The sequence below is a fragment of the Myotis yumanensis genome, unplaced genomic scaffold (assembly GCF_028538775.1).
Source record: "Myotis yumanensis isolate MYYU_CA2020_CCGP unplaced genomic scaffold, mMyoYum1.0.hap1 SCAF_23, whole genome shotgun sequence".
Taxonomy (NCBI): domain Eukaryota; kingdom Metazoa; phylum Chordata; class Mammalia; order Chiroptera; family Vespertilionidae; genus Myotis; species Myotis yumanensis.
Window position 1 is genome coordinate 9,401,716 of NW_027223774.1, and position 18,960 is coordinate 9,420,675.

General features: G+C 60.4%; 2 protein-coding genes across 2 annotated transcripts; one reads left to right on the top strand and one right to left on the bottom strand.

Moving 5' to 3' along the window:
* Positions 1–3,154: 3,154 nt before the first annotated feature.
* SLC17A7 (solute carrier family 17 member 7) lies at positions 3,155–14,876 on the top strand. The gene is made up of 12 exons (XM_070402007.1): positions 3,155–3,338; positions 7,267–7,519; positions 9,329–9,447; positions 9,718–9,832; positions 10,123–10,210; positions 10,424–10,510; positions 10,603–10,745; positions 11,557–11,706; positions 11,881–12,013; positions 12,607–12,717; positions 12,915–13,042; positions 13,475–14,876. Exons 1-12 carry the CDS (start codon positions 3,277–3,279, stop codon positions 13,766–13,768), a joined length of 1,683 nt encoding a protein of 560 aa, XP_070258108.1. The 5' UTR covers positions 3,155–3,276; the 3' UTR covers positions 13,769–14,876.
* Positions 14,877–15,136: 260 nt separating this feature from the next.
* GFY (golgi associated olfactory signaling regulator) lies at positions 15,137–17,800 on the bottom strand. The gene is made up of 4 exons (XM_070402009.1): positions 17,404–17,800; positions 16,474–17,259; positions 15,818–15,991; positions 15,137–15,336 (listed from the first exon to the last, which is right to left on the bottom strand). Exons 1-4 carry the CDS (start codon positions 17,798–17,800, stop codon positions 15,137–15,139), a joined length of 1,557 nt encoding a protein of 518 aa, XP_070258110.1.
* Between the last annotated feature and the right edge of the window lie 1,160 nt (positions 17,801–18,960).

An 18,960-nucleotide genomic window follows, 5' to 3' on the forward strand; every position in this document is an offset into this window, starting at 1 on the left:
TGGGGTCCCAGAGCAGACTCTGCCCCTCTCCTGTTCACAACCCCTCCCTGGCTCTCCATCGCCCCTGGGAGAAGGTCCAAACCCTCAGCCTGGCACTCCGAGCTCTGTGTGGCCTGATGGGAGGATATGCCTATTGATTTCAAAGAGAGTTGAAGGGAGGGAGAGAGAAACATCAATGTGAGAGATTGGTTGCCTTCCATACGCGCCACAACCGGGAATGGAACCTGCAACCTAGGTATGTGCCCTGACCGGGAGTCAAACCTGCCACCTTTTGGTGTGCAGGACAGTGCTCCAGCCAGCTGAGCCACACCAGCCAGGGCACGGTCTGGCCTTCAGGCCTCATTTGGACCTCTCCCTCCCTCTCGCTGGCTAGTCCAGTGGTCGGCAAACTCATTAGTCAACAGAGCCAAATATCAACAGTACAACGATTGGAATTTCTTTTGAGAGCCAAATTTTTTAAACTTAAACTATATAGGTAGATACATTGTTATGAACTTAATCAGGGTACTCCTAAGGCTTAGGAAGAGCCATACTCAAGGGGCCAAAGCGCCGCATGTGGCTCGCGAGCTGCAGTTTGCCGACCACGGGCCTAGTCATACTGGAGAGTGTCTTGACCACACCATTTTTTGAAACTTTTTCTTAGTCTCTACTGTCCCTTCTACTAAGTACCGCCTCTCTAGTCCACCTGGGAAGTTTCTAATTGCCTCCCCCTCACCAGGGATGTTCCAGAGCCCTTTGGTGATCTGATCCATACCATCGTCTCTACCCTCTCCTACCCCTGTCCTGACAAGCTGCCCATTCCTGGAATTGTACTTCAAGTCAGTCACACCAAACTTCCTCACTTCCCCGCTCTGCAAGTGCCGATTCCCCTGAGGTGGCTACACTCCCTCCTGCCATCCTTATCCGCCTCCCCACCCAGCCATCCCTTTTCTGAGCTTTCCCTGGAAAGCTTTTCAACCTTCCGGTTTTCTCTGATCTACCCTGGCGGAGTTAGAATCCCCCTCTGGGAGCCCCCAATACCCAGTGTTACTCTTATAGCTGTGTCTCCTATGGTGTGACAATGCCTAACACCTAGTCGGAACTCAAATATTTGTTGAATTAATGATGGCCAACCCCTCTCCTTTTTCCATAGTCCTAGGTGCATAAGTAAATGGAGGAATGTCAGTGGTAAATTGGAAGAGCAGTAAAGAGTCCAGTGTGGCCCTGGCCGGTTTGGCTCAGTGGATGGAGCGTCGGCCTGTGGACTGAAGGGTCCCGGGATCGATTCTGGCCAAGGGCACATGCCTGGGTTGCAGGCTCGATCCCCAGTGGGGGGCTGGCAGGAGGCAGCCGATCAATGATTCTCTCTGATCATTGATGTTTCTATCTCTCTCTCCCTCTCCCTTCCTATCTGAAATCAATAAAAATAGAAAAAATATATATATTAAAAAAACAACAAAAGAGTCCAGTGTGACTGGAACGGAGTTGAATTGGGTGGGTAGAGGGAGACGTGGTGAGAAGTGGAAAAGGTGGGATAGGGTCTCAGCATCTGAAGGAGCTAATGTAGGCGTCGTGTCCACTAGATGGCGCAAGGCATCCTCAGAACTACAACTCCCAGCGACCCTCGAAGTAAGCGGCCCTTCCGAAGCAAACAGTGAGATCCAGCGGCCGCTGGGACTTGTAGTTCTCATGGGGACTCTCCGTGGGACGGAAGAACACATTCTTAAGTCCTAAGAAGTGTGGGGCTGGGTCCTTTCTGCCGTCCCCTGTCTCCATGGTGATAGCTCCGGCGAATGCACGGGATTTGGCAGCGGCTGGGCCCTCTTCCCACTCCCTCCTCCTCACCATCTGCTCCACCTTCGCACCTGGCCCGGAGCCCCGGCCGCCGCCTCCGCACCCGGGCCGAGGATTCTGCTGCCACAGGGTGGCGCGTGTGGACGGCTCCGCGGGCTACTGGCTCCTCCCTGGCCCAGGAGTCCAGCCCCCAGCCCCCTCCTCCCCGGGGACCCGGGGGGTTTCAAACACAGGCAACACTGTGAGACCCAGACCCCCATGGAGAGGCTGCGGCGGGCAGTGGCTGCGGGACACCGGGTCCGTGGCGCCGTCCGCCACGCCGGCTGTTCCCCCCACCCCGCGGCGGGCCTGCGCCACATCATGAAAATTTAATCCCGAATGCATTTGCGGCCCGAGGCAGAGAGGCGGTGGTGAAGGAAGCACCCTCCTGGGGCCTGGATCTGGAGATGGCCTCAGCGTCGGGGAGAGGGGCCGGGCGCACAGACCAAAAGTCTGGGTTCAACCCTAAGGGGCGGGGCTGGATGCAGGGGGTGGAGTCAGAACGAAGGGGGCGGGGCAGATCCCAGAGGGAAGGGCCTGAACTCAGGGGGCGGAGACAGCACTGAGAGTGCTGGACAGATTCCAAAGTGGGGACTAAATTATTGGGGGCGAAACTGGCGACGGCCGGAGGGGGGCAGTATCACAGTCGGGGATGGGACTCAGAGGGGAAGGAAACTGGAGGTCAAGGACCTGGGAGCCGGGTGCGTGCAAAGGAAAAACCAACAGGAGGGGAATGGAATTCCAAAGAGGGATGATGGGAACATGTGGATGGACTTCAAAGGGGAAGAAACTGGATGGGGAAGAATAGAGGGGACAAGGCGTGAATGGAGATGGGAGTTGGCATTCGGGGGAAAGAATTCCCTGCAGGAGAAGAGAACCTTTTGAATGAGGGTGTTGGAACCGGGGGCGATGATACAGGATGGGGGTGGAATCCGGGGGGCGAGATGTGCACCTGGAGGGTGCAGAATCTAGGAGGGAGAAGACTGAGGATGAAACGCGGAAGGAGACTCCAGTAAGATGGCCCTGAAAGGGAGGAAAATGCGGGGATGAGATGAAAGGCAGGGGAGTGGGGTGGGGGACACGTCTCAGGGAAGCGCTACAAGGAGCCAGGGGCGGGGATGGGATGAGGGAGAGTAACTCTGAGCAGGGACCGAGCTGGGGCGATGCAACTGGAGTGAGTTCAAACCCAGGGATGTGGTCCAGGAGTGGAAGGGCGGGGCCGGGCCGGCTTATAAAGCCAGGGGAGGGTCTAGCGGGGATGGGGTGGGCGGGGCCTCGCCTCGCCCCGCCCCCGAGGCTGAGTTCAGTGACAGCCCCTCGGCCGCCTCACTCGCAGCCTCCTTCCCCCCCGAGCGGAGCTGCGGGGCCGGCCGGGCCGGGGCGGACCCCGGGAACCCGGACGCGGCCGCCCGGGCCCGCGGGCGGGGGGATCGGCGGGGGGTCCCCGCCGCGGGGGCAGCCACCATGCAGTTCCACAAGGAGGAGTTTCGGAAGCTAGCGGGTCGCGCCCTCGGGCGGCTGCACCGGTGAGCTGGGTGCGGGTCCTGGGCGGGGAAGAGGGCAAGGTCCGCAGAGGACGCTCATGCCGACCCGGGCGCAGACCCAGAGATGGACGGGCGATACGCGGATGCGGGGAGGGGGGGTGTCCACCCATCTGTCCAGTTTTCTCCCTCCGCCTCCGACGGCGCCGCTGTCCATGGTTCTGTCTCGCTCATCACCTGGTTTATTCTTTTGGCCCCACCCCACCCCACCCCAGTCTGGACCCTTTTCTCTGGGTCTGTACGTTCCCCTCTGTCTGGGTCTCTACACCCCTGTCCCACGTCTGGGGATCTGTTCACCCCTCTACTCTCCGCGTCCTTTCGCTGCACCTCTGGGCCCCTCTCTCTGGGTCTCTAGTCCCCTTTATCTCGGAGTCTCTGTCCTCTCTGTGACTCTGGCTCTCACTAGATCTCTATCAACTCCCCTCTCGGGGTCTCTGCCTCCCTCTCGGGGTCTCTGCCCCCCTCTCGGGGTCTCGGTCTCTCTTCTTGGGGTCTCTGTCCTCTCCCTGGGTGTTCACCCCACTACCCTGGGTCTCTCCATCACTCTGTCTATCTCCGTCTCCGTCACTCAGAGCGTTTAATCTGAAGTTAAAGCGGATTGGGGCCCAGGGGTTCTGGTCCTTGGGGGCGAGTTAAGCTGGGAGGGAGAAGCCGGGGTGTCCGGGGCCTCTGGGGGGAAGGTAGCTGCAGGCCCCACATGAGACCTCCCCAAGGATGTGGGCTAGAGCTCAGGGGGACTCCTACCGGCCAGGGCGATGACCCCAGTGACCCGGGTGTCCCCAGGGCAGGCCGAGCGCCTCCCTCCAGTCCCTCACCCCCAACCCCAGCCTTGGCTCCAAGTCAGAGAAATTACTCATCTGCGGTGAGACCTAAAAATACCCGGCCCGGGCGGGAGGAGCGAGCCCCAGCATCTCCGCTGCCCTTCCCTGGGGCCCGGCCGTGCCCACAGCCCTGACCCCGGGGTTAGTGGCCCTGCGTCCATCTCACTAGGCCATGCAAGTCCTTCTCTAAGTCTAACGCTAGTCCTGCTTGCTGTAGATCACCTCCCGGCTCCAAGGCCCCTCACCCTCTAGTAACAGGGGAGATGGGAAGGAGGGTGGACAGAAGGGAGGAGGCCGGAGGATGGCACGCAGCGGGGAGGCGGTGGGGAGCTGAGATAACCCCACCCCTGCTTCTCCCAATCTCCCAGCCCCTCCCCACCCTTTTTCTCGCCTCCTTTCACGAGTTTCTCAAAATACCTCCGTGAGAAGTCAGGAGACAGAGGGAGAGACGTGCTGATGGAGGCGGGGCTGGGGGTGCTGCAGGGGAGAGGTGTGTCCCTCAGGCCCCCTCCCTCCGTCTCAGCCCCTGAGCCCCTCAGCCTCTCATCTGCGTCTGCCTTTCTCTCGCTGGGGCCCTGCCTTACTCTCACCCCCGCCCTGAGCTGCCTCCCAGGCCCCCGGGCACCACAAGCCCAGCGCTCCTGCCAGCACAGTCAAGGAGGAATCCTGGGGTTCACTGTGATGGTTGGAGTCAAGGGAGATGCTCTGTGTTGGACACAACCCCCACTCGGTCCTCTAGACCAGTGGTTCTCAACCTTCCTAATGCCGCGACCCTTTAATACATTTCCTCATGTTGTGGTGACCCCCAATTTCATTGTTACAAATTGAACATAATTAAAGCATGGTGATTCATCACAAAAAACAGTATGTAATTATATATGTGTTTTCCGATGGTCTCAGGCGACCCCTGTGAAAGGGTCGTTCGACCGCCAAAGGGGTCGCGACCCACAGGTTGAGAACCGCTGCTCTAGACGAAGCTGGGGAAACTGAGGCTCAGCTGGAGAAGAGGGAGGCATTGGTGGCTGAGCCATCATTCAACCCAGGCCAGCCCCTCCCCGCCTGCGCTGGAGGCTGCGGGTTTTCCTAGAGATGCATGCAGCTCCAGCTCCAGTGGGTGGGGACGCTCCCCCAGACCAGGAAACAGACGTAAACTAGGCGACTAGGGACAAGAAGGGGGGGTGGGGTGGCGGGAGGGATGGAGGCGAGACCAGGAGCCACGGGGCCTTCTCTGAGTGCCTGGCCCTGGGCTGGTGATGCTGGGGCCAGGACGCGAGCAGGCCCCATCACTCTTCTCGCGGGTGACCTTGGACGCGCTGCTTTCACTGTCTGTGCCTCAGTTTCCTTAGTTGTACTCTGGGAAGAGGAGAGAGAAGCTAAGGGACAAAGGGGACAGAGGTCTGGGGGAGCGGACGGGGAGGGAGCCGAGAGGAGCAGACACAGGCCCCGAGGCGGGACCGCCTTGATGTTGGTTTTAGCTGCGGCCGCAATCACTTCTTGAGTTTCAGGGTCAAATAGCATCTGATACCCACCTGGGTCAAAGTCTAATCTCATTGGCTGACAGGTTCTGACGGGAGTGGGCAGCCCCTACCACCCTGTAGGATTCATTCCGGGGGCTCCCTCCCCCCTCTCTCCAGCTGTCTCAGGGTCTCATTCCTCACCCCCTGGGGTTGGTCCACTCCCCCACTCCCCCCCCCCCCCCCCCCCCCCGCCCCATCCGTTTCTTACCATTCCTCCTCCCTTCTCCTTAAGTTCTAGGATCGGGAGGGTGGCTGTGTTCTCGAATCTCTTCCACCGCCTCCCCCCAGGCCGTCTGGCTGTTCTCTCCTCCCCCGTCCCAGTCTCCCTCGCCTCCATCTGTTCTGGCCCCTTCCTGGGATCCAGCCGGATCCTCTGGCTGCTTCCCCGCCTCGGAGAGGAGCCGCACCTCACCAATCACAGCCCCAGCCCTTCTCCTCGGCATCCTAGTCTCTTCATCGTTCAACGCTCGGGTTTCCTGTATCTACATCCTCTCCCCTGGGTTCCTGTCCCCTGCCTCTGGTCTCTGTCCCCTCCCTTTTGGGTCACTGCTCTGTCCCCCCTTCTCCTGGGGTGGGTCCCCCTATCTTATTCTCTGCTTGTGTCTCTGGGTCTCCGACCCCATCTCTCTGGGTCTCTCACTTCCTTCTGTGCCTCTGACCTTCTTCCTTAGCCTCCCTGTGGGTCTGTCCACACCTCTGGACACCTCTTCCCGCAGCCTCCCTGTGGCTTGGAGGTGGCTCTCCAACTATCCTACCCGTCTCCGTCATCACAGCCTCAATCCCTGATCCAGAACGGGCGGGGGCGACAGGCTCGCTGGGGACCCAGCCAAGTCCCCCACCAGGGCCATCTGTCCCTTGCCAGGACACCACCCACCACCCCCCTCCCCATCCCCTAGGCTGACAGCCTGAACTCCAGGCTCCCCAGGGATGCCCGGCTGCACTGCTGGAGTCCAGGGTCCCGGAAGTCTCCCCACCCCCGAGGCCCTAGGAATGGGCTGCTGGTGGCTTGAACGGAGTCAGCTGGCTGTCAGCCCCACACCTGGGGCCCGGGGGCAGGAGGGCAGCCATAGAGGCAGGGGGAGGGGCGTCGGCATGCAAGCAGACGTGGCTGAGAAGCATCTGTTCTGCTGACACCTTTGCTGAAGCATCTCCTTAGCGCCTTTTGCTTCCTCAAATAGACTCGTATCTGGGGGAGGGGGCTAGAGAGAGCCTGGGCCTTGGGGTGGGGGGTGGGGCACAGGCTGTTGGACCGCAAAGGGAAGTGAGGGTGTAAAACAGCTGAGTTGAGAGATGGCAGGTGGGAGAGAAGGGACCCGAGGACTTGGACACCTGAGTCTGGGGGAGGAGGGGCGGGGGCGTGGAATTCCTGGTCTGAGGGGGGCGGGGAGGGGGTAGGGGCTCCTGGATCCTGGGTCCTGGGGAGAGAAGCTGGACTCCTAGGAAGGAAGACGGGGAACACGAGCTCAGTGAAAATCCCGGGTCTTTTTCAAGCAGGAGGTTTGGCCCTGAACTCCCGTGGTGCGGGGAGGAGGGGGCGGGGGCCCTGGGCCGAGTCTGAGTCTTGCCGCCCCGCAGGCTCCTGGAGAAGCGGCAGGAAGGCGCGGAGACGCTGGAGCTGAGTGCCGACGGCCGCCCGGTCACGACGCAGACGCGGGACCCGCCGGTGGTGGACTGCACCTGCTTCGGCCTCCCGCGCCGCTACATCATCGCCATCATGAGCGGCCTGGGCTTCTGCATCAGCTTTGGCATCCGCTGCAACCTGGGCGTGGCCATCGTCTCCATGGTCAACAACAGCACGACCCATCGCAACGGCCACCTGGTGGTGCAGGTAGCGCAGGGCGGGGGCCGTGGTGTCGCCTACGCCCCTGATGACGTCATTTCCATCCGGCGCAACCCAGGCCACGCCCCCTCCACGCCACACCCCGAGTAGCCCCGCCCATCTGCGCTGCCCCCTCTCCTCTGACTTGTCTCCGGGATCTTCTTTCCTAAGCCCCGCCCTGATCTACATGAAGCTCCGCCCCTATTGAGATCAGGTCCCTAAAACCAAAATGAGGACTGGGCCCCAGCTTTAGGTTCCCTATGTGTTGCCCCTTGTCCATTTTGGGCCTCCTAGCAACTTTTGCTCCACCCGCGTCCCACACCTGTGCCAGGGTCACATCTTCATCCCAGTCCCATCATAAGCTCCCCACTGAATTTTTTTTTTTAATATATTTTATTGATTTTTCACAGACAGGAAGGGAGAGAGATAGAGAGTTAGAAACATCGATGAGAGAGAAACATCGATCAGCTGCCTCCTGCACATCTCCCACTGGGGACGTGCCCACAACCCAGGTACATGCCCTTGGCCGGAATCGAACCCGGGACCTTTCAGTCCGCAGGCCGACGCTCTATCCACTGAGCCAAACCGGTTTCGGCCCCACTGAATTTTTAAAAATATATTTTTTATTGATTTCAGAGAGGGAGAGAGAGATAGAAACATCAATGATGAGAATCATCAATCGGCTGCCTCCTGCACGCCCCCTACTGGGGATCGAGCGCAACCCAGGCATGTGCTCTGAACAGGAATCAAACCGTGACCTCCTGGTTCATGGGTTAACGCTCAATCACTGAGCCATAGCAGTTGGGCATCCCCACCGAGTTTTAATCCTGACTTTTCTGAAGCGCTACCCCTGCTAAATCCCGCTTCGTCTGCTATGGCCATTACCTAAATCCCACCTCACATCAGACTTTTTTCCTCTTTTTAAAAAATATGTTTTTAGCCCTGGCTGGTTTGGCTCAGTGGATAGAGCGTCAGCCTGCAGATTGAAGGGTCCTGGGTTCAATTCTGGTCAGGGGCACATGCCCGGGTTTCGGGCTTGATCCCCAGTAGGGGGCTTGCAGGAGGCAGCCGGTTGATGATTCTCTCTCATCATTGATGTTTCTCTCTCTCTCTCTTTCTCCTTTCCTCTCTAAAATCAATAAAAATATATTTAAAAAAAATAAAATATGTTTTTATTGATTTTTAGATAGAGAGGAAGGAAGAGGGAGAGATAGAGAGATAGAAACATTGCAACCTGAGCATGTGCCCTGACTGGGAATCGAACCTGGGACCTCTTGGGTCCATGGGACAACGTTCAATCCACTGAGCCACACCCGCTGGACTTTCTCCCTATTTTAATTTCCGGGTAGGCCATGCCTCTGTCTCAGAAAACAAAGTTCTGATTATGGCTGTGGTCTCCTCCGCCTCTAGCTCCCTTCCAATCAGGCCGACCCCTTTGGCTACTTCTTGTCCTTGACTAGAACTCGTCCAGGTTACTGGGCAAACAGTTCCTAAGTTGGTCAGAAGTAGAGAAAGAATCGCCACCCCGGATATGGGTCCCTAGACATTCAGAGCAGGGGCACTGAGGCAGGGCCACAGGCAGATGAGGGGTCTAGGCAGCAATAGGCCCCGTTGCTAAGGTAGCACAGGCCCTAACAACGTGGAGAAGCCTAGTTCGGTCTGGACGGAGGGAGGGATGGCTTGAGCTCTGATAGGCGGGGCCAGAGAGGGGATCCTTGCTGCGGATTGGCCAAGGGACTAAGTCTGTGGGTGCTGATTGGTGGTGGTGGTGGGGGGGCACATTCCGGCGACTGGTTTGATGTGCTTTTCGGCCCACAGAAAGCTCAGTTCAACTGGGATCCAGAGACTGTTGGCCTCATACACGGCTCCTTTTTCTGGGGCTACATTGTCACCCAGATTCCCGGGGGATTTATCTGCCAAAAATTCGCAGCCAACAGGTACGGGTCGGGGTGGGGTTTCTCAAGTTGGGCGGGAACTACAGTTGCGTGGGTGGAGTTAGAGAGTGTGACCTGGCATTTGGGGGGCTGACTTTGGACCATGGGAGGAGCCTGGCGGTGGGGTCTTAGAGGAAGGCGGGGCTTGTGGTTGTGAAAGGTGGGGGTCCAGAGAGAAGGTGGGGCCTGGGCTTGTGGGGAAGCGGGTTCTGCTGTGGGCAGAGAGAGCAGAATCCTATGCATGGTGGGATAGCCACGGACTCTTCCCATCAGGGTTTTCGGCTTTGCTATTGTTGCTACATCCACTCTGAACATGCTGATCCCCTCTGCTGCCCGCGTCCACTATGGCTGTGTCATCTTCGTGCGGATCCTGCAGGGGTTGGTGGAGGTAAAGTCCCGCTATAAATATATTTGCCTTTAAATATATATATATATTTATGGGGAACCAATATATATATTGATTTCAGAGAGGAAGGGAGAGGAAGAGAGAAATAGGAACATCAATGATGAGAGAATCATTGATCGGCTGCCTCTTGCACGCCCCCTACTGGGAATCGAACACGCACCCCGGACATGTGCCCTTGACCGGAATCGAACCCGGGACCCTTCAGTCCGCAGGCTGAGCCAAACCAGATAGGGCCAACCTCTTCTCCTTGACTTTGGCTTTCTTCTCCCCAGGGGGTCACTTACCCCGCCTGCCACGGGATCTGGAGCAAATGGGCCCCTCCCTTAGAGCGGAGCCGCCTGGCGACCACAGCCTTTTGCGGTGAGAGGAAGGTGCTGGGATTTAGATTTGTGGGTCTGAAAGAGGAGGGGGTTGGGGGAAGGAGGGGGTTGGGCACTGGCCGGATATCTGTGGAAGGAGGGGCTGTGGCTTGCACTTTTGTGTCCCGAAAAGATGAGGCTGGGGGTTCGAACCCCTGGATCCGGGGGGGTAGCTAGGTCTGCTCTCTCTCCCGCACCCCCCCCCCCCCATCAGGTTCCTACGCCGGGGCGGTGGTGGCCATGCCTCTCGCCGGGGTCCTGGTGCAGTACTCAGGCTGGAGCTCTGTGTTCTACGTCTACGGTGAGGGGCCCGGGCGCCGGGGTTCGGGGGGTGCTGGGCCAGAGCGAGGCCGGTCGTCACCTCGCTTCCATCCCCCTCCTGACCCCCTCCAGGCAGCTTCGGGATCTTCTGGTACCTGTTCTGGCTGCTCGTCTCTTATGAGTCCCCGGCGCTGCACCCCAGCATTTCAGAAGAGGAGCGCAAGTACATCGAAGAAGCCATCGGCGAGAGCGCCAAACTCATGAACCCCCTCACGGTCCGAGCCAAGCCTGCGGGGTGGGGGCGCGGTGGGGCGGGGAGAGAGATCCAAGCAGGGAGGCAGGAGAAAGGGGGCTTAGAACCCGCACAGCGTGTAGATCGTGGTGCTTTCCCCGACTCGGGAGACCTGATGGGAACGCCCAGTGGGCGGGACCAGAACCTGGGAGGCGGGGTTAACGCCGGGGGCGGGCCCGATTAGCAGGTGTTGGGGGCGGGGCCACTGGTGGGCGTGGTCAAACCAGCAGAGGCGGGATTAGAATGTGGGGTTTTGCTTAGACCTGGTGGTGGGTGAGGCTAGATGTAGGAGTCGATATTGAATGGGAAGATTCCTGGGCCCACCCTTAAGGGTCCCTGAGGGTCACCGAGGCCGGGCACATGCGAACCGGAGGGGCCACTGTAAATCAGGAGCCTGCATTCCTGAAGTGTCACTCGCGGCGGTTCTCAACCTTCTGGCCCTTTAAATACAGTTCCTCATGTGGTGACCCAACCATAAAATTATTTTCGTTGCTACTTCATCACTGTAATGTTGCTACTGCTATGAATCGTAATGTAAATATCTGATCTGCAGAATGGTCTTAGGCGACCCCTGTGAAAGGGTCATTCGACCGCCAAAGGGGTCGCGACCCACAGGTTGAGAACCGCTGCATAGAGGCTAGGGTGCAGGGCCCCGCAGGGACATGGGCTGGCGCCCCTGGGGGTTTTAATGAAGTGGGGAAACCGGGGTCTCTGCGGGACTGTCGTGAGGCTCCTGAAGGGACACGGAGAGCCCCTGGGTCCTGTCTCAGCGGCCCCTGCTCTCGCCCCCACAGAAGTTTAAAGCACCCTGGCGGCGCTTCTTCACCTCCATGCCCGTCTACGCCATCATCGTGGCCAACTTCTGCCGCAGCTGGACGTTCTACCTGCTCCTCATCTCCCAGCCCGCCTATTTCGAAGAAGTGTTCGGCTTCGAGATCAGCAAGGTTGGACCTGGGGTCGGGTGGGGGGAGGGGGGAGGGCGGGGGGCGCGGCGGGGCTGAGACAGAAGGAGCGGAGCGATGGTCCCAAGGGCGTGGAATGAGGGACAGGGAGGAGCCGGTGCGCAGGAACCGGGTGGAGACGCCCTGAGCGCCGGCCCTGTCCTCCCCCCCGCGCAGGTGGGCCTGGTGTCGGCGTTGCCCCACCTGGTCATGACCATCATCGTGCCCATCGGTGGCCAGATCGCCGACTTCCTGAGGACCCGCCGTATCATGTCCACCACCAACGTGCGCAAACTGATGAACTGCGGGGGTGAGTGGGGTCGGGGACAGCCGGGGCCGGGGCAAGAGCGCCGTGGGGCACATCCGGGGGCGGGTCCACGAAGGGGTAGGTGGGGTCCGAGGGCCGAACAGGGGTGTGTCCAGAAAGGCGGAGTCAAGATGAGACTGGGACATAAGTCCCGGGCTCGAGGGGCAGCGTGGATGACTGCGCAGGTGGAGCAGAGGCGAGACCTAGTTGGGCTGGAAGCGCGGGGAAGAGGGGCTGTGAGTGGGGGACCTGGAGAGACGCGGTCCAGGCGGCTACTGCCCTCGGGGTGTGGACAGAGAGGGAAGGGGTGAAGGTGCGGGGGTGGGGCTGGGACCCTGCATCTTGGGGGCGTGGCCTGGTCAGGGGGTGGGGCCACGGAGGCAGGGCTGAGGCCTGGAGCTCGTGTGCTCGGGTGTCCGGGGCCAGGCTTCTGGCTGGCGCTGGTGGGAGGGGCAAAGCCAGGGACTGGCTGGGGCGGACAGAGGAGGGTGGGGCGGGCAGAGGAGGGTGGGGCGGACAGAGGAGGGTGGGGCGGGCGGGCTTAGGTTTGGAGAGATGGCGCGGGCCGCCGGCACTCAGGTGAGGGCCCTCCGCAGGCTTCGGCATGGAAGCCACGCTGCTGCTGGTGGTGGGCTACTCGCACTCCAAGGGCGTGGCCATCTCCTTCCTGGTCCTCGCCGTGGGCTTCAGCGGCTTCGCCATCTCTGGTGAGAACCGCGGGTCGGCAGCTTGGGGGGAGTCTGGACTGCGCCGTGGGGAGCTTTCTGGCTCAGGAAGGGGGCCTCCCAGCCACGCAAAAGGCGGACTAGGAGGAGCAGCGGGGAGGGGGAGGCGGGGAGGGACGGCTCAGAGGGAGTCACTGGAGGGGGACTCAGGCGTGCCGCCTCCGGGCTCATCTCGTCAGGCTTCAATGTGAACCACCTGGACATCGCCCCGCGCTATGCCAGCATCCTCATGGGCATCTCCAACGGCGTGGGCACGCTGTCGGGCATGGTGTGCCCCATCATCGTGGGCGCCATGACCAAGCACAAGGTGGGTGCCTTCGCCCTGACCCATTGGCCCCCCACCGCTGTGCTCGGTGGCTCCCTGGGCTCCACCCCTGGCCCCTGCAGGTGTCTTTCAGCTTCTCTCTGGACCTGTCTCCCTTTCTCTGGGCCTCCCCTATCCCTCTAGGGCTCTCTCTCTCTTAAATATATTTTTATTTATTTTTAAATATATTTTTATTTATTTTTCAGAGAGGAAGGGAGAGGGAGAGAGAGATAGAAACATCAATGATGAGAGAGAATCATTGATCGGCTGCCTCCTGCACGCCCCCCACTGGGGATCGAGCCCACAACCCAGGCACGTGCCCTTGGTCAGAATCGAACCTGGGACCCTTCAGTCCGCAGGCCAGTCCGCAGGCCGACGCTCTATCCACTGAGCTAAAACTCTCCCCTCACTTCTTGTTTCTCTGGCCTCCAACAGACTCGGGAGGAGTGGCAGTACGTGTTCCTAATCGCCTCGCTGGTGCACTATGGAGGGGTCATCTTCTATGGGATCTTCGCTTCCGGAGAGAAGCAGCCGTGGGCGGAGCCTGAGGAGATGAGCGAGGAGAAGTGTGGCTTTGTTGGCCACGACCAGCTGGCCGGCAGTGATGAAAGCGAAATGGAGGATGAGGCTGAGCCCCCTGGGGCACCCCCTGCTCCCCCTCCCTCCTATGGGGCCATACACAGCACAGTGCTGCCCCCAAGACCCCCACCCCCTGTCCGGGGCTACTGACCACGTGCCTCCCACTGGATGGCAGTTTCCAGAACCTCCATTCCACACATCTCTGGCCTGAGTGACAGTGTCAAGGACCCCCAGTCCTCTCTGTCCTGCCTCAGGCCTAGGAAGCACTCTCCCTTGCTCCCAGTGCTGTCGAATCCTCTTCCTTTCCCAATTGCCTCTCAGGGTAGTGAAGCTGCGAATGGCAGTTTCAAGGATACCCAGATTCCCCTAAGGGTTCCCTTCTCCACTTGTTTTGCCTCAGTGGTTCCAAACCTCTCCTTTCAGGGCTTTATTTCCATGGACAGTTCGGTCTCTCACTCTCTCTTGTGGTTTTGAGGCAACTTCTCCCCTTCCATTAACCCCAGGGACCCTGAGTTACTCAGCCCCCCCTCTTCTCTCAGAAAAATTCAAGGTCTTCCTCTAGAGGTTTCAAATCTCTCCTAAATCTATTCTGCATTTTTTTTTTCAGGTTGGTTTAGCCAATCACCCATCCCCACTATTTTAGAGATCGATTCTCACCAGCGTTTCTGAGGGAAAATGGTGGTTTCAAGACCCCCTCCAACCTCTTCACCCCTCCCTCCCCTCCACCAGCAGATTCTGCTGAAACACCAAATCCCCCAAGACCTTCTCTCTAGCTTAGCTCAATGTCTAGGGACACCACCCAGACGGCAGGTTTATCGGTACGCCTCACTCCACCCCTATGCACTTTTTCGGACACAGTTTTCAGGGTTAAATAGTGGCTGCTCAAGTTCATCCATGGTTTGAAGCCACCACCATTGAACTTCCCCACGGTGGTTTCAACATGCCCCTCCCCTCCCCCCAGCTCCTTGCACTTTATTCTCCTGGGTGGTTTCAAACCACCCTCATTTTCTCAGTGGCCATTTCTCGTGTCCCTCAGGGGCTAAATGACTCAAATTCGGGGATGCTACCCTCTCAGACACCTTTCTTTTGGCTTAGAATTTGGAGAACACGTATAAGAGAAGTCACAGAATCCCAGGAAAGGGAAGGGGGCTGGGGCGAGAGGTGTCTTCCCCGGGGCAGGGTGCCTCTGTGTGTGTCTGTCTCTGTGACTGTAAACCCTGCCCTGCCCCACTCCCAATAAAGTGCTTTGGTGGACACACACAGGCCTCCTCTTTGGGCCAGTGGCGGTGGGAGGCCCAGCCCCCAGCCCTCCCTCCTGCAGACCCGGTGTTCGAGGGGCCTCCTCCCCCCGGAATCAGGCCAGAGCAGATGGCTAGGAGGGAGGGATCGCGTGATTTATTGGGCCTCGGCGAGGGCATCTCTGCCGTGGGCTCTATCTGAGGGCACCGCTACTAGCAAAGCATGCCGGGATGGTAGGATGCCTGAGGATGGCGCTCCTCTGGAGGGGCCGGGAGGGGCTCACACGAAGTTGTCGCGGAGCGTGGCCGGGGAGAGCGGCTCCAGGCGCTGGGAGCGGTCCCCGCGGGGCGGCGGGGGCAGCTTGGGCGGCAGCGGAGGAGTGGGCGGCGGCTGCTTGGTGGCGATGTGTGAAGGGATCCAGGCATCCGGCGCGTAAAAGTAGAGATCGTACGGCTCCTTGGGAGTGTCCAGGTGCAGGACTATGGGAGCAGAGGGGCGCGGTCACCCCAGGGCTGGCCAGGAGCCTGCCCCCTCCGCTGGGCCGCTGGCCAGAGAGGCTGCTGAAAGTCCTTAGCAGCTGGGTTTGCAAATCGAAGGGCGAGGGGAGGGCGCTTGTGTAGACGAGGGGGCGTGGTGTCCGCGCGGCAGGGGCGGGGCTTGAAGGGAAAGAGGGCGGGGCTTGCAAGGCCCCGGGCGGGGCGGAGGCGGGGCTTGCAGGGACCTGTAGCTGCGAGCCTGCAGCCCGTCCCAGCTGGTCTGGGGGAAGCACTGGGCTTGTGTGTGTGAAATTTCATAGAGAACGGGGCGGGGGCGGGGCGGGGGACCTGACCATGGAGGGGTCAGGGCTTCTGTGGGCCTTGGATGGGGGACCTGCACTTGTTGGCGGGGCGCCCTGTGCAGGTGAAACCGGGTAAAGGAAACCGGCTGGCACTCCGGGCGGGCACCGTAAGGGCCGCTCACCCGACTCGTCTCCGTCGTTTGGAAGCCGGTGGTGTGCGAAGGGCCGGTGCCGAGCCGCCCGGCGGTAGAGACACCACAGCAGCAGGAAAATGCCGATCAGCAGCCCGGTCCCGGCGAAGAAGAGGCACAGGGCCCCGCCCGCCCCGCCCCGGGGGCGTCCCACCAGGGTCACGCCTAAAGGAAGGAGCCCGGTTATAAGTAATCTAAGCTCCCAGCCCCTCCTCCTTCAGACCCAGGGGTCCAGGCCCCCAGCCCCTCCTCCCTCGGCCCCAGGAGTCCAGGCCCCCAGCTCCTCCTCCCTCTGACCCAGGAGTCCAGGCCCCCAGCTCCTCCTCCCTCTGACCCAGGGGTCCAGGCCCCCAGCCCCTCCTCCCTCAGACCAGGCGTCCAGGCCCCCAGCCCCTCCTCCCTCAGACCAGGCGTCCAGGCCTCCAGCTCCTCCTCCCTCAGACCCAGGAGTCCAGGCCCCCAGCCCCTCCTCCCTCGGACCCAGGAGTCCAGGCCCCCAGCCCCTCCTCCCTCGGACCCAGGAGTCCAGGCCCCCAGCACTCGGACCCAGGGGTCCAGGCCCCTGGCCCCTCCTCCCTCAGACCCAGGAGTCCAGGCCCCCGGTCCCTCCTCCCTCAGACCCAGGGGTCCGGGTCCCAGCCCCTCACCGGTCTCCTTCACTCGTTCCACCAGGATGATAGTGTTGACTCTCTCACCTCCGCTGCGCCGCTGGGGAGCCCGCTGAGTGGCAGGGGCCGGCTGATTGGGGGGCCCTGGAGGAGCAGGGGGGTCCGCGATCCGGGAGGAGGAAAGAGCGGCATCTGGCCCTTTCGGGCTAGAGCTCTGGGAGGCCTTGGGCTCAACAGTCCCAGGAAAGTCAGAGGTGGGCAGTTTAAGGGAGTTGGGCTGGGTGGCCGCAGGGGTTTCTGGCTCGGGGTTCAGGGGCAGCTCGTGGAGGGCAGTAGCCTGGTCCCCAGAGGGTGCGGGCGTGTCTGGGTGAGAACTGGTGGAGGTTTCAGGGGCAGAGTCCTTGGCGATCTCTGTGGCACCTTGGTGGTGGGTTGTGGGGAGTTTTGATTGGGGGATTTCAGTGGGGCCGGGGTGGTGTGTAACATGGGATTCTGGGTGGGGGGTATCAGTAGGGTCGGGGTGGAGGGTCAGAAGGAATTCAGTGCTTGGGGTCTCAGCGGTGTTGGGGTCATGGATTTTTGGAGTTTCGGGGCGAAGGGTTTTGGTGGGGTCAGGACCAGGGCTCTCTGCCTGTGAGATTTCAGTGGAGTTAAGTTTGGGGATCCCTGGGAATTCCTGGTGTGCAGTTTGGGGAGGGTCAGGATTCGGGGTTCCAGGAAATTCTGATTGTAAAGTTTTGGAGGAATTAGGTTTGGGGGCCTCAGGGGATTTGGGGTGTGGAATTTCAGGCAGGTCAGTGGTGGGGGTCTCAGAAGGTTCTGGATGTGTCATCTGGGAGGGGGTAACTTGGGGGGTCTCCAGGGGTTCTGATGTTGAGGTGTTGAGTGAGTTAGGTTTGGGGGTCTCAGGAGACTCTGAGTGTGGAATTTCAGGCAGGTCAGACGAGGGGGTCTCAGAAGGTTCTGGATGTGTCATCTGGGAGGGGTTAATTTGGGGGGTCTCCAGGGGTTCTGATATTGGGGTGTTGAGTGAGTTAGGTTGGGGGGTCTCAGGAGACTCTGGGTGTGGGGGTTCTTGGAGGTCAGCGTTGGGGGTGTCAGTGAAGTTATGGGAAGAGGACTCAGGGGAACCCGAATGAGGCGCCTTGGGGGGCTCCGGAGAAGCCATCCCAGGGGGTTCCTGGTGAGGCTGGTCGAGAGTGGCATTTTCAGGAGCAGGAAGACGGGGTTCCGAGGGGAGGCCCATCCTTGGGAAGTCGGAGCCCGCAGCTGGTGAGGCCGCAGCTGGTGAGGCCGAAGGCGCGGCCTCGGAACCCCGCCCAGCGAGGAGGAAGCCGAGGAAGAGGATGGGGCCGAAGGCTCTCATGGCTCTGGAAGACGCCAGTCGCTGCGGGGGAACCGGAAGGAAGGGGCTCAGTCAGGAGGTTGCCCCGAGTCCCTGCCCACGCCCGGGCCACGCCCACCCGGGCCACGCCCGCGCAGAGACCACGCCCAGTACCGGAGGCCACGCCTACTGGTCCCCAGGCGGACCCCTGTCCCAGGGAAAGCAGAACCTTACTGCAGGTCCCTGAAGGCTGGGGCGTTGGCCGCCGTAGCTAAGGGACACGAGCGCGGGGCTTCTTGGGAGTCGTAGTTAATTTCCTTATCTGTTTCCCCAAGGGGGCCCCAGAAAAATTGGGGGGAAATGACACCTCTCCAAGTCCCCAGACCTCCTCAACTTCGGCTTCAGAGGATGTCGATCTCTGAATGGACTGGGGGTACCTTCCTCTCCGAGGGCCCCAGGGACACCTGGACTCCACAGTTGTTTACACCAGGAGGCTCAGAAGGAAGGACTGGGGCTGGGGGCTGAACCCCTGGATCTGAGGGAGGAGGGGGACTCGGGTCCTGGGCAAGAAGGCTGCTGGGGGTTCAGACTCCCAATTCCCAGAGGGTGGAGGGCCCTGTGGGTCTAAATTCCTGCTCCTTTAGAGAGAAGCCTGCAGGTTCGGATGCTGAGGATTTTGAGGGAGCCAGGCTTTGGGGGGCTGGGTTATCGGGGAGAAGGACATGGGAGTCTTGAACTCTTGGATCCTGAGTGAGAAGGGGGTGAGGAACTCTGAGTCTCGGGTCTTGCAGAGATAGGGGTGTAGGGGTTTGAACGCCTCAGCCTGCAGGAGGAGAGAGTTGTGGGGGACTCGGGTCTCTGTTTACTGAGGATGGAGCTTAGGTTTCAGGGTCTCAGGGGCTGGTCTGTGGCCAGGTGGAGGTAGGCTTGGAGGACACCTGCATGCGACAGGGTCACTCGGGGCCCTGGGTCTCCTACCTGTTCAGGGGGGTCCGAGATACCAGCAGGTGAGCAGAGCTGGGCGCAGAGACCAGTGAGTGCTGCAGAATGGCTCTGGGCGGGGCAGCAGGAGGTAGGGTCCCAGGGCGCAGGTGATGCACCTGACCCCCTCCCTGGGGATCCTGGGAGCCTAGCGACAAGCTTGGGATCTTAAAGGGACAGAGCTAAAGTACATTGTCTCCAGTCCTGACCGGTTGCTCAGT